At 39.6% G+C, this 13,169-nt stretch overlaps 1 protein-coding gene across 2 annotated transcripts; it reads left to right on the top strand.

The window, feature by feature from the left end:
* Positions 1-291: 291 nt before the first annotated feature.
* On the top strand, positions 292-12,215 carry LOC129441500 (NLR family CARD domain-containing protein 3-like). Of its 2 annotated transcripts, XM_073871758.1 has the most exons (6): positions 292-479; positions 2,253-4,301; positions 5,063-5,236; positions 5,314-5,490; positions 10,465-10,511; positions 10,591-12,215. In XM_073871758.1, exons 2-6 carry the CDS (start codon positions 2,323-2,325, stop codon positions 11,112-11,114), a joined length of 2,901 nt encoding a protein of 966 aa, XP_073727859.1. In that variant the 5' UTR covers positions 292-479; positions 2,253-2,322; the 3' UTR covers positions 11,115-12,215. The 2 variants fall into 2 exon arrangements, with proteins under 2 accessions (XP_073727859.1, XP_073727860.1); XM_073871759.1 differs by lacking the exons at positions 10,465-10,511; positions 10,591-12,215 and adding an exon at positions 5,714-6,486 and having other exon boundaries at positions 295-479.
* Positions 12,216-13,169: the final 954 nt, after the last annotated feature.

Below are 13,169 nucleotides of genomic sequence, written 5' to 3'. Positions count from 1 at the left end.
AGAAAATCATAAATGTTGAAAAAAACTTTCTATTTCAATATCTCGAAAGTTGTGCTGCTGACTTGTGTCACTGGTTTCCGTGACGGGTCACATATGTGTTCGCTGCATTATGTGAACCTATGTGAATCACGTGTCATGTCAAAATACGTGCCTGCTGCAGACACATCGAATTTATAATAAAAGAGATGCTCACGTTCACGCGATACTCGCAAGACACTCGCTTAACTGTGATTACACACAAGTTTCAGCAAGTATCTAGCAAACGCAAGTGTCTCTTTTCTCAAAAACCACTAATCAGACTTTGTAAGGCAGTAACTAAAGGTAATCATTGGAGGTTTGTTGCCTGTAAATCTTGTTGAGTTTCTCTGACAAGAATGAACAGGGAAATAAGCATGTTTTTGTTAGAAACGGGTCAAACAGGTTACACTAAAAATAAAATTCAGACAAAGTGACATTCAGCAGCAGGATCATGTCTCACGGTACATAAACTTACATTATGAAGCTTATTATAATGTTAATCTCCGACCGAAACATGCTACAATTATAATAAAGCTATATAATTTATATAACTATAAAACATGCCTGTTTAAAGCCATATGTATTTAGTTAATTTTTCTCTTAATTATGCTTTTTGTCACGGTTTGATCCGTGTCATGTTTTGTGTTTGTCTCTGATCCTTGTCACCTGGACTTTCATTGACTGATTACATTAACTCATTACCTGTTCCTTGTTTGATTGTCTGTGTATTTATACCCTTGTTTTCTGTCATTCACTCACCGGTTCATCGTCGCCTGTTACCTGTCAGTTGTGCTCCGTGTTCTGTTTTGTTCCAGTTTTACTTGCCTGTTGGTTTGCTCGTGTTTTGTTTGATGTTATTTATTTAAATAATTGTCATTTTTATTCGTAACCTGCATCTGCATCCTCCTTCGTGTTCCGCGCCTTTCGTCCCGATTCCCGACAGATGAACCGGTCATACATGGATGCAGCGGGTTATGCAACGGTGGGGACAAGGTCAGTTCCCGTGACGGTTGAACCTTCTACGTCGGTTCCTGTAGCGGTCGAGCCTTCTGGGTTGATTCCTGTGTGTGTTGAGTCTTCCGAGTCGGCTCCTGTAATGGTCGAATCTTCTACGTCGGTTCCTGTGATGGTCGAACCTTCCAAGTCAGTTCCTCTGTGGTTGAACTCTCTGCCTGGCCCAAGATGGCCGAAGAAGAGCGCTGTTTATTCCAGCGATGGTGGTCCGTTGTGGATGGACCCGCCCTGGACTTCCGCTCTGCCGGTTCCGCCTGGGCTTCTGAGCCCTCAGACCCTCCCCCAGATCCGCCCACCTGGACTTGTGTTTTTGTGTCATGGTGGAGTGTCTGGGAGCCACTCCTTATGGGGGGGCTTATGTCACGGTTTGATCCGTGTCATGTTTTGTGTTTGTCTCTGATCCTTGTCACCTGGATTTCATTGACTGATTACATTAACTCATTACACCTGTTCCTTGTTTGATTGTCTGTGTATTTATACCCTTGTTTTCTGTCATTCACTCACCGGTTCATCGTCGCCTGTTACATGTCAGTTGTACTCCGTGTTCTGTTTTGTTCCAGTTTTACTTGTCTGTTGGTTTGCTCGTGTTTTGTTTGATGTTATTTATTTAAATAAATGTCATTTTTGTTCGTAACCTGCATCTGCATCCTCCTTCGTGTTCCGCGCCTTTCATCCCAATTCCTGACACTTTTGTAACGTGACTTAAGTTGGCACCTGAAATAATGTTTTCATATTATATTTGATTGACTCCGTATACAATTCAAAACAACTCTGGTGACATTATGAACAACATTTATGTACCATATACAGTATATGGAGGAATATGAAATTCTTCACTGGACACAAAGGACACTTTTTTGTGAAAATACACCACTTTATTAATTATTCTGGGGATATACAATAGTATTGATACTAAATATCACATTCATCTGCTTTTCCAGATCTTTTTGGTTTTCCACCTTAAAAATACAAAACTAACCCTTTAAAAAAAGAATTAGATCAACCGTGTATGCTCAGATATTAGGTGTCTGATGACTAGTGTCTGTATTCAAGAAAGAGTGCAATTATGTGTAAATATTGATCAGCCGTTATGCAGATTTAAACCCATGCCTTTGGTGTTGTTACAATTGCATTGCAGGTTACCTGTTAAGTTATAGTAAGTATCTGTAGATGTGTATATGTATGTGCAGGTCTAATACTGTAGCTGCCTCTTTCTACAGATGAAAAGAAGAGCAGAACTCCCTTAAAAAACTCATTGCTATAAGGCGAAGAGGGACCAAAATCTCAAAAATGAGTCTTAAAAGGAAAACCAACTCAGCTTCACCAGGACCTAGCTGTGTGTCTATGAAGAGTGAAAACTCCCTTTATCTGCCGCCTGGTTTCAGTGATGAAGCAGTGACCTCTGACCCCAGGCAGCTCTCCACAGAACCAAACTTGCTGAATGAATCTGAAGACCTGCATCAGAATTCTCATAAACCAGTAGATGATGTCCTGCAGAGAGTCAAAGACCAACACAAAACCATCATGAAGAACAAATATGAGAGTTTATTTGAGGGAATCAAACAACAAGAGAATCAAACCCTCTTAAAGAGGATTTACACACAACTGTACATCATAGAGGGAGAAAGTGAAGGAGTGAATGAAGAACATGAGGTTTTACACATGGAGAAAAACACCAGAACACAACACTTACAAGACACAACAATCTACTGCAATGACATCTTTATACCCTTACCTGAACCAGAACATAAAACAGAGAAAAGAAAAGACAAAATCAAGAGCGTTCTTACTAAAGGCGTCGCTGGAATTGGAAAAACCGTCTCTGTACAGAAGTTCATTCTGGATTGGGCCGAGGGAACAGCCAATAAGGATGTAGATTTCATGTTTGTGCTTCCATTTCGAGAGCTGAACTTGATTCAAGATAATCAGTACAGTCTTCACAAACTTCTGCTTGACTTTCATCCTGAACTTCAAGATCTGGACCCAAAGATTTATGATGAGTGTAAAATTGTGTTCATCTTTGATGGTCTGGATGAAAACAGAATGACACTGATGTTTTCAGATGCTGAGAAAGTTTCTGATGGGACAGAGACTTCATCAGTGCCTGTGTTAATATCAAATCTCATGAAAGGAGATCTACTTCCCTCTGCTCTCATCTGGATCACCTCCAGACCAGCAGCAGCCAATCAGATCCCATCTAAATACATCCACCGTCTGACAGAAATCCAGGGATTCAATGACGCTCAGAAGGAGGAATATTTCAGGAAGAGCATCAGTGATGAACATCAAGCCAGCAGAATCATCTCACACATTAGAAGATCAAGAAGTCTCCACATCATGTGTCACATACCAGTCTTCTGTTGGATCTCATCCACTGTGCTTCAAAACATCCTGAAACAAGACAATGAGAGAGCAGAAATCCCAAAAACTCTGACTGAAATGTACATCCACTTCCTGCTGATTCAGATGAATATGAAGAATGAGAAGTATGATGAGAGAGATCCAGAGAAACTCTTGCAGTCCAACAGAGAAATGATTGTCAAACTGTCTAAACTGGCTTTTGAACAGCTGATGAAGGGTAATGTGATGTTTTATGAGGAGGAGGTGAGAGAGTCTGGCATAGACATCACTGACGCCTCAGTGTATTCTGGGATCTGTACTGAGATCTTAAGGGAGGAATCTGGGATACATCAGAGGAAAATCTACTGCTTCATACATCTCAGCTTTCAGGAGTTTCTTGCTGCTCTTTATGTGTTTCACTATCACATGAGTACAACAATGGAGACTCTGAAACATTTTGCTTCAGTACAGGACTTGCTTAAAGGTGCTGTAGATAAAGCTCTTCAGAGTAAAACAGGACATCTGGATCTTTTCCTGCGATTCCTGCTGGGCATCTCACTGGAGTCCAATCAGAAACTCTTACAGGATCTCCTGACACACACAAAGAACAGTTTAGAGACCATCGGAGAAGTCACACAGTACATTAAAGATAAAATTAAACATGATCATCTATCAACTGACAGATCTATCAATCTGTTTCTGTGTCTTCTTGAAGTGAATGATCAGACTCTGTACAGAGAGATTGAGAAGTTTGTGAGATCAGACAAACAATCAGAGAAGAAACTCTCTGCTGCTCACTGTTCAGCAATAGCCTACATGCTTCAGATGTCAGAGGAGGTGCTGGATGAGCTGAATCTGAAGAAATACAACACAACACAGGAGGGGAGAAGAAGACTCATACCAGCTGTCAGCAATTGCACAAGAGCTATGTCAGTACTCAGTTAATGCATTCGACCTTTAGATTAGATTATATCCTTCTAAATTTATTATAATGTGTGATGGTTAAAGTCCCATTCAGATCAAAATTTTAAGCTTCCTAATATAGTTAAGAAGTCCTCAAAAACCGGTTTAAATGCATGCAAGGTCAAAAAACACTGTTATTTTCTCAAAATATAAATTTAATATTAGCCCCATTTCTTAGAGATCCCCAAACAATTTGTGTGAAGCCGTTTAAAAATTTTGTCTGCCTTAACCCCACCTTTCGGTAGCCTATTTTGCTCTGATTGGTCAACTGACACAGTTTCTGCACAGTCCAACAAGTGCAACATGTATTGACCTAGTGCCAACATGACTTACTGACAAGACATCAAGTGTTTGAAAACCTGCCTTAAAAATGTAGTGATAACAACACAAACTTGCCTTACAGCTCAAAACTCAGTGTCTTCTCGACATGATGTTAACATACTAACTAGCGAAAGTGTCTGTGGGCAGGTCAGGGTTTTTGTACTGTAGGCGGAGATTATGCGAAGTATTCATACGTAGACAGACAACAGGCGGGAGATTCTTGATGTTCAGAGTCGACTCCCTACTTAAGAAGCCAATAACTTTATTTCTCGTGCACTATTTTGCACATTGTTTACATTAATGGACAGCTACATGACACACTGCAGTACAGGTAATTTTCGATCTGTCTGGCACTTTAAAATAATGTCATGTAAAACCATTATAACTGATTTTGTTTTTCTTTCAGACTTGCTGACTGTAATCTGACTGCTGAGTGTTGTGAAAGTTTATCTTCATGTCTACAATCCTCATCTTGTCTTCTGAGAGATCTGGACCTGAGTAACAATGACCTGCAGGATTCAGGAGTGAAGCTCATCGCTGATGCTCTTAAGAGTCCAGACTGTGAACTAGAGATACTGACGTATTTATTTCTAGATACTGATTTACTGATTTATAACTAAAGAGTATGAACTGACATGTTATTGTTTCTCTCTGTAGATTGTCAGGTTGTATGGTGACAGATGAAGGTTGTTGTTATTTGGCTTCAGCTCTGAGTTCAAACCCATCATCACACCTGAGAGAGCTGGATCTGAGCTACAATCACCCACAACACTCAGGACTTCAGATGCTCTCTCAGAGACTTAATGATCCCAAGTGTACACTCGAGAAACTAAAGTAAGCTGAACACAATAAAAAACCTTAAATATTTGCAATGAGACACTTTAACAAACTATGTCAAGAACAAAAAAAGCATATACGAACTTTATTGAATAAAAGTATAAAATATATGTGCAAGCAATGTATAAAAAATGTGCAAGCATGTATGTTTACTTACTGTGTTATTGTTATAAAGCTACACATTTGTATTTTTTTGATGTATTTTTGTTTTCTATTGAAGCACTCACGCAGCGCCACTGTAGTGATGCTCACGTATGTGGAATCAGTCCAAAGCCAGCTTTAGCTTCTGTACCTTAAAGCTGTAGTCTACGATGTTGAAAATTGGTCGAGAAAGTTTGAGACTGTTGGAAAGTTTTAAAAAACTCATCCCGTCCCTCCACACACACCCCTCCCACTGGGAAACGACCTGAACAACGTCACTCAGTCAAGCTATGGTAGTAAACATCGGAACAGAGATTTACCGAGATTTAGCTAAAAGCAGTGAACACATAAAGCCTTGAAGAAATGAACACTTACAATTATGACTGATTGACGTTATTTACTTTCACAACAACGTTTAGCATACGTTGGCCTCGTTTCCCCTGGTCAAAAGTGCTAACGTTACCTAGCACATTAATTGCACAATAATTATTAGTTAGTATTGCTAAGGTTTTGAGTAATTGTTTTAGCAGCACACAGCGCATCTTGTTCAAATTCCGATCGGCTCGAACAGAAACCCGCTAGGCCTATTGAAATATATTCAAGCACTTCAAGAAATATAATTACTTTGACCCGTGATAGGCGATGCTAAACGGCTAACATTCCAATGCCAACCGGCAGCATGAGCACGTTGTCAGACTGATAAAAAGATATTTATGTAACCCCTCACGTCATAAAAGTATAAATAAATGCTAACCTGCTCAACAAAAAGTCTGATGCAAAGAAGCTGTTGCTACTTTGCTAGCTACCATACACTGTCAGAAATTTCATGTCGCAGGAAGGGGGCGGGTGGGGTGCGATGGGGTGGAGACGCGAGCGCAAGGTGGAGTTTCAAGTGGAGCGGGGATTGGATGAGAGCAGTTGACCAATGTACGCTTATTGTTAGGATTTTACCGTAGAACCATAACCAGCATCTAAACGAGGTTATTAATAATGAACAATCTTTGAAATCGTAGACCATAGCTTTAAGCAAGTGCATTATGTGTATGTTGGTCCAGTGGTTTGGGAGAGGAGCTTGCGCAGAAACGCATCACAGGTGGATCTCACCTTTTCTACTTTCTCCCATGGTTACAGCACACTGTCTTTGGATTCGGAAGCTCGCAACATGGCTTCTTCTGACTAGAGCAGGAGCCATGCTTTACATCTGTCCTCCTCTAAGGAGGTGGACGTGATGAGTGTTAAGCAGGTGGGGATACAAGCTTTATATTTCTGGGGCAAAGCATGCACACTTAGCTCTTGAGAGGGCTGATTGTGTGAGGTTGCCGGTTCACGTACTGTGGTCCCGCTGTTCATCCTCCGAGGAGAAGCCTGTGCATTACCCATGGCTCCGGCCCCGATGCTGCCAAGACTGCATGGAATTTGCAGTTGGCGAGGTTGCAAATGGATATCGCAAAGAGGTTTGAGACAGGTTCATCCTCATCTCTGCCTTCATTAGTGGCATCCAGCACTCTTCACCTTTCAAGAGAGCTGCTTTTGAGCAATGTTCGCATGCTTCACGGCTCAAAGCCTGTGCCCGCTGAGGCGGTGTGACATGTTTGGTGGCGGGGCTCGCAGATGGAGTTAGTTGAAGCACTTGAGATGGCTTCAGCTTCTTATCAACCCTCTGTCTCTGCTGCATCCAGGAGAGATTTGGGAGTCTGCATGTTGACCCCTCCTGCCCTGACCGGTTGCATCATTGTTTGACAAGTCAGACAATGTTTGCGTGTCTCGCAGTTCAAGACCCAAGTCTTCGATGACAAAGGCAGATGAACATCTCTTTATGTCTTATATTCTGGGTGAAATGGATATTGCTTTTATCTTTTAAAATCACCTGTGTTAAAAACTTTTTGTACCCTCTCTATGTGGACAGAGCCTGGTTCTCACATTGGGTCCCATTTTTGCATGTCATGGTCACAAGGTTTTGACGATGAATGCCTAAACTCACAGGCTCGTGGAGACGCCTGTGTTGCTGCCTCTTCTGTCTGGAGCGACACACGTTGTCAACCTCAGGAAACCAATTTGTTTTTCCTGCCGTTACAAGCACATCATTTTTTCAGCAGATGAGTTTCTTAAAGAGCCTATCAGTTCATGTTTCCTGTTGCTTGTCACTTCAGGACATCAAAACTATAGATCATAACCCAGCTAACAGAGAAAAGTTCTAAGAACGTTCCCTGAAAGTTCCCAATGTTTCTCAAAAACGTTTTGCAAACATAAAAAGTGATTGGTTTTCTTGATGCTCTGAGAACGTTTTTGTGTTGTCTGAACGTTCGAGGAATGTTACATTCTACCATTTTCAAACATTATGAAAATAACATGTTTTAATGTTCACACAATGTTCAAAACAACTGTTTTCTATATTGACTTGTTTGCTTGTTATGTAAATGATAAGGAAACACTGCATTTAATTATTTTAAACTGCTATAAAACATTATTTCTGAAGGTTCTCTAAAAATATTGTTGTAGAAAACACAATTCACTTATTAGGTTTAGATGTTGATGATTTGTTTCATTTAAAGTCACCATGATGGTGATCGGTGTTTGTTTTAGTTGGACTCTTGATCATTGACTTCAAATGATGTGCTGCATGACTGTATATTTTGAAGATTTAATGCTTCAAAGTCACAAAGAAGTTAATGCAGCCTCCAAGGGTGTGTGTACAGCACAGTGTTCCCTATCAGGCTAACATACAAATGGTAAGAGATAGTCTGACTCTATGACTAAGTAAATAACTCACAATGTTGTGATATGAATTAAATGTTGTCAACATAGTGGGTGTCGATGAACGTTCGATAACTCAGACTTAGTACAATCACAATGTATGCCAAACTTAAAGGCGGAGTCCACGATGTTTGAAAAACGCGTTGGAAAAGGAGACGGGCCGACTACCAAAACACACTTATAGCCAATCAAATCAAATCAAATGCCGGGTTGCGTATGTGTGGGGCGGGTCTATCAACAGAAGGTCCAGATTCTATTGGGGTAGGGGCGTGTTTGTTTAGGCGATTTCAAATATCAACATTGGCTTTCAAACATCATGGACTCCGCCTTTAAAGGTCCTCTGAGAAATGTATTCCCGTCCGGATGCAAATGTCTGTGTTTGCCCGCAATATCTTTTGAAAACGCGGTTCTTTTCCTATTTTGGCCAACATTATCTGCCGTAAGGTCTTACTAACACGCGTATCGTACTTCCTAAGTCCCATTCATTCAGATATGGATGTTTTTTCCATTCGCCAGAATAAAATAATTAAATCAAGACGAGCTGAATATCATACAGTGTTAAGACTGACCACTAATATCAGTATAAGGCAGTGCTTCTCAATTATTTTCTGTCACGCCCCCCCTAGGAAGAAGTAAACATTTCGCGCCCCCCCAACTCTCTGCCGCCAAAAGGTATAGAAGGGCTTCTATACTCTTTGCCGCCGCGACTGTTAATAGTATAATTTGTCTATAAAATTTCACATCTGCAAAAGATTGTATCCTTATTAACATTAAAGAAAACACAAAAAAAAAGAAATATCGATCAACTTACAACAAAGAATAACTTTATTAACTTTATTAACTTTATTAGTCTGTAACAGAAAAGACTTAAAATGCATCAATTTGCTTAAAATAAAAAAATCAATCCTTATTTAAAGTATAATATTTTTTGACCATTTGATACTGAAAAATTAAATTAAATATAATCAATAAATAATAATAAAAAACTCAAGCGGCTTATCAGCGTGATTGAGGTGTAATGCCTTTAAGTGATGGTGCAAAAAAATCACTTCCTGAAAAAGTATTTTCCCCGGGGTCTCGTGCGCCCCCCCCTGGTGTCGCTTCGAGCCCCCCCTGGGGGTCCCGCCCCACTATTTGAGAAGCACTGGTATAAGGTAAGTCAATAAACCTTATTTTGTTCAACTCCGGAATGGGAATATTAATTTATAAAGATAATAAATGGTTATTAATCATGATTTGTTAATTTCTTTGGGATTATTATAAGCAGCCAGTTACATATCACATGTAGGCTACTTTAGTAGGATTTGTATAAGTTATTTTGGTTTGTAAAATTTAAATTCAGAAATAACATGGTCTGTAATAATTTTACATTTAAAGCAAAATATAAAAAATTTCAAACACGCGTATCCAAAGCACGTGATCTTCTGCAACACCCAAACGCATGAAACAGATACTCCCATCTTTGGAATAGCATAAGAATTTTAATCCCATCTGAATTGGTACATAAAATCGCAGACGTTGTGGGGACATGTTGAAACTCAAACATCGTTTGGAAAACTAATCCCGTCCGAATAGTGTTTTAGTCTCATTGTAGCGAAATAACTAGCAGTTCAGGACTGCAAAAGGACAGTCGCCATTTCAACATACGTCACACACTTGGTTGCCCAGATTGGTTGTAGGTCTATCCAATTGAGTGCAACAATGTTTTTTGTCCTGGTTTGGTTGAAACACGCCCCATAATCATAGCCCAATGGAGCTGTATCAAACTCAAATTCTGACTAGAATTGAGTATGACAGCATCAGGCTAGAACTTTCAGGGAACGTTCTTAGAACTTTTCTCTGTTTGCTGGGAAAGCAGGCTGATCTACCTAGCTTATTTTCATAAGGGTTATTCACTGAGGTGGATCTTGTTTGGGGTTACATATGTAACCTGAGATGTTTTGTTTATGAGCTTTTTTCAAATTATATGTTAATTATTCATTCTAATTTCTGTCAAGTTCTGAAAGACCAAAGCAGCTCAGTTTGAACAGGCAATTTATATTGCAACTGTCAATAATGTGTGACTTTTGTTTTTAGTTTGGAACATGGAGAACCTTGCAGGATTACACCAGGACTACGAAAATGTAGGCTCTTACTATCACATATGTATATTAAGTTAGTTTAATGTTTTAATGTCTTCTCATGCTCTCATATTGTTTTCAGATGCTTGTGATCTCACACTGGATCCAAACACAGCAAACAATCGTCTCTTTTTGTCTGAGGATTATAAAAAGGTCACTTATGTGAAAGAGAAGCAGATGAAACCTAAACATGAAGAGAGATTTGAAGGTGTTCCTCAGGTTTTGTGTCGAGAGAGTCTGACTGGACGCTGTTACTGGGAGGTTAAATGGGATGAGTGGACTCGTATAGCAGTGACATATAAAGACACCAGCAGAAAAGAAGGGAGTAACAGTTTGTTTGGGCTTGATGAAAAGTCCTGGAGTCTCTTCTGCAATGTCAATGGATTTTGCATCTGGCACAATAATAAAATCCAGAGCATACCTCCACCTTCACCTCTGTCTAACAGAGTAGGAGTTTATCTGGACTGGTCAGCAGGAACTCTGTCCTTCTACAGCGTCTCTGATACACAAACACTCACACACATACACACAGTCAACACAACATTCAATGAGCCTCTGTATCCTGGATTTATGGTTCGTCATAAAGTCTCTCTGTGTCATAATTAACAACTCACTTTGAGCAATCATTCAGTGCAGGCTGTTTGGCAAAAGAGTAACATAAACTAAACTAATGAATTGCGATGCACCTATATGCAACTTTAGCTCACTCTGCTGTGCATAATAACACCAAAAGACAAGAAAAACAAAGTATATCCTGAGTCACATTGTTTTGAATCCTTTTGTATGTGTGCACTATATGATGTAAGGTGAACTCAAGTACACTGGTGTTCGATAAAATCAAGTGATTGCAAAACTAGACCAACACAGCGGGGGGCACTGGGAATGATCGTACTCGCATATAGACTGCAGCAAATATGCCCAGTGTAAAAAACATCTAACCCCTTTTCACCTAAGTTATCACCTAATTAAGGGAACAGCAAAAACATTAAGGAAAACAAAACATAAAAAGTTGTATTTAAATTTTCAAGTACAAAGCTTACATTGTCATTACAGTTTATTATTATTGCTTTAGCAATCTGGTTCTCACATTCAAAGATTTTTTTATTGCCACAAAACTGTCAAAATGTAACTGATAGAGCTTATGCAAACTAGACAAATATAGAATGTGTTAACTGCTTTAAATGTGCCATAAAATAAAAAACAGTATTTTCATAGGCATAGATGAATAATAAGAGCTCATTACATGGTAACAACATATTGTGAGCCTCAAACCCATTTGTTTCCTCATTTTTATGTAAACCGTGTGCACCCAAAGGACTGCTGGAAAACAGACCAATCTAACATACAGTAATTACCTGGAGTTTCAGGGCCAACCTGACCTCACGAATTTCCGTGGCGTGGTCGCGGAGTTTTGTGCTCATTTTTCCGTGGCGTTCTCACGGATCTCCGCGTTTTTCCGTGGCCCTGCTGCGGACTGTCTTTTTCGTGGCGTTCTCACGGATTGGTTGCTCAACTGTTTTGTCCTATTTTCTTGCCATTTTCGTTTCGGTTTAGGGTTAGATTTACATGAAATGACATCCCTACCCAAACCCAACTCTAACCCCAACGCCAGGCAACAATTGTTTAAAGTTTAGAAAATATAAAAGAATAAAGCAGAAAAAATAGTATAAACTAATAGTTAAAGTGACATATTAACGCAAACACCAAATCTAACCCTAATGGTTTGAAAATAGGAAAAAGCAGTTGAGTAACCAATCCGTGAGAATGCCACGAAAAAGACAGTCCGTAGCAGGGCCACGGAAAAATGCGTAGATCCGTGGGAGTGCCACGGAAAAATTAGCACAAAATTCCGTGACTATCCCACGGAACTTTGTGAGATCATGTTGTTCAGGGCACTTACCAATATCTTCAAATATGAGTCAAACAATATGACATGTTTGATTAACTATGGTCATAGTCGGGATGTTGTCCTAACAATAAAATACACATTAAATTAATTACAAAGTTATTAAAATGTTAAAAACATTTATTAAGAATGTGCTTTCTGACTTCTCAGAAATATACCATGTGACATGCACTAAATGCATCAGGTAGACTGCAAGATTGCAGTAATTGTAGTTGTGAATCAATCTCTTGCTGCTGCAGATGTCTTTTAAATGCGTCAAAGGGGGAGTGATACCATTGTGATAATGTTTTTTTCATGAAAGGCGAAATAAAAAAACTGAGATCCACCTTCTGTTCTCACATTATTGTGTGTGTGTGTGTGTGTGTGTGTGTGTGTGTGTGTGTGTGTGTGTGTGTGTGTACCTGGTAATTATCACGTTGTGGGGACCAATTGTCCCCATAAAGATAGGAATACCAGTATTTTTGTGACCTTGTGGGGACATTTTGACGTCCCCATGAGGAAACAAGCTTATAAATCAAACAAAATGATGTTTCTTGAAAATGTAAAGTAGTAGAAGGGTTTCTGTGATGGTTGGGGTTAGGGAATGGGGTAGGTAAGGGGAATATAATATACAGTTTGTGTGGTATAAAATGCATTACATCTATGGAATGTCCCCACAAAACATGGAAACCAGAATGTGTGTGTGTGTGTGTGTGTGTGTGTGTGTGTGTGTGTGTGTGTGCGTATGTGTGTGTGTTTGCAAATGTGGTTTACAT

This window comes from Misgurnus anguillicaudatus, chromosome 2 (assembly GCF_027580225.2).
Source record: "Misgurnus anguillicaudatus chromosome 2, ASM2758022v2, whole genome shotgun sequence".
Classification (NCBI taxonomy): domain Eukaryota; kingdom Metazoa; phylum Chordata; class Actinopteri; order Cypriniformes; family Cobitidae; genus Misgurnus; species Misgurnus anguillicaudatus.
This window is presented reverse-complemented; position numbering and strand designations above follow the sequence as displayed.

What these genes read in the sequence shown, in the direction of transcription:
- LOC129441500 (XM_073871758.1), top strand. Translation starts at nt 2,323, where the DNA reads ATGAGTCTTAAAAGGAAAACCAACTCAGCTTCACCAGGACCTAGCTGT. An exon ending in TGTACACTCGAGAAACTAAA is followed by an intron (nt 5,491 to 10,464) that starts GTAAGCTGAACA and finishes TTTTGTTTTTAG; the next exon opens with TTTGGAACATGGAGAACCTT. An exon ending in TACACCAGGACTACGAAAAT is followed by an intron (nt 10,512 to 10,590) that starts GTAGGCTCTTAC and finishes TATTGTTTTCAG; the next exon opens with ATGCTTGTGATCTCACACTG.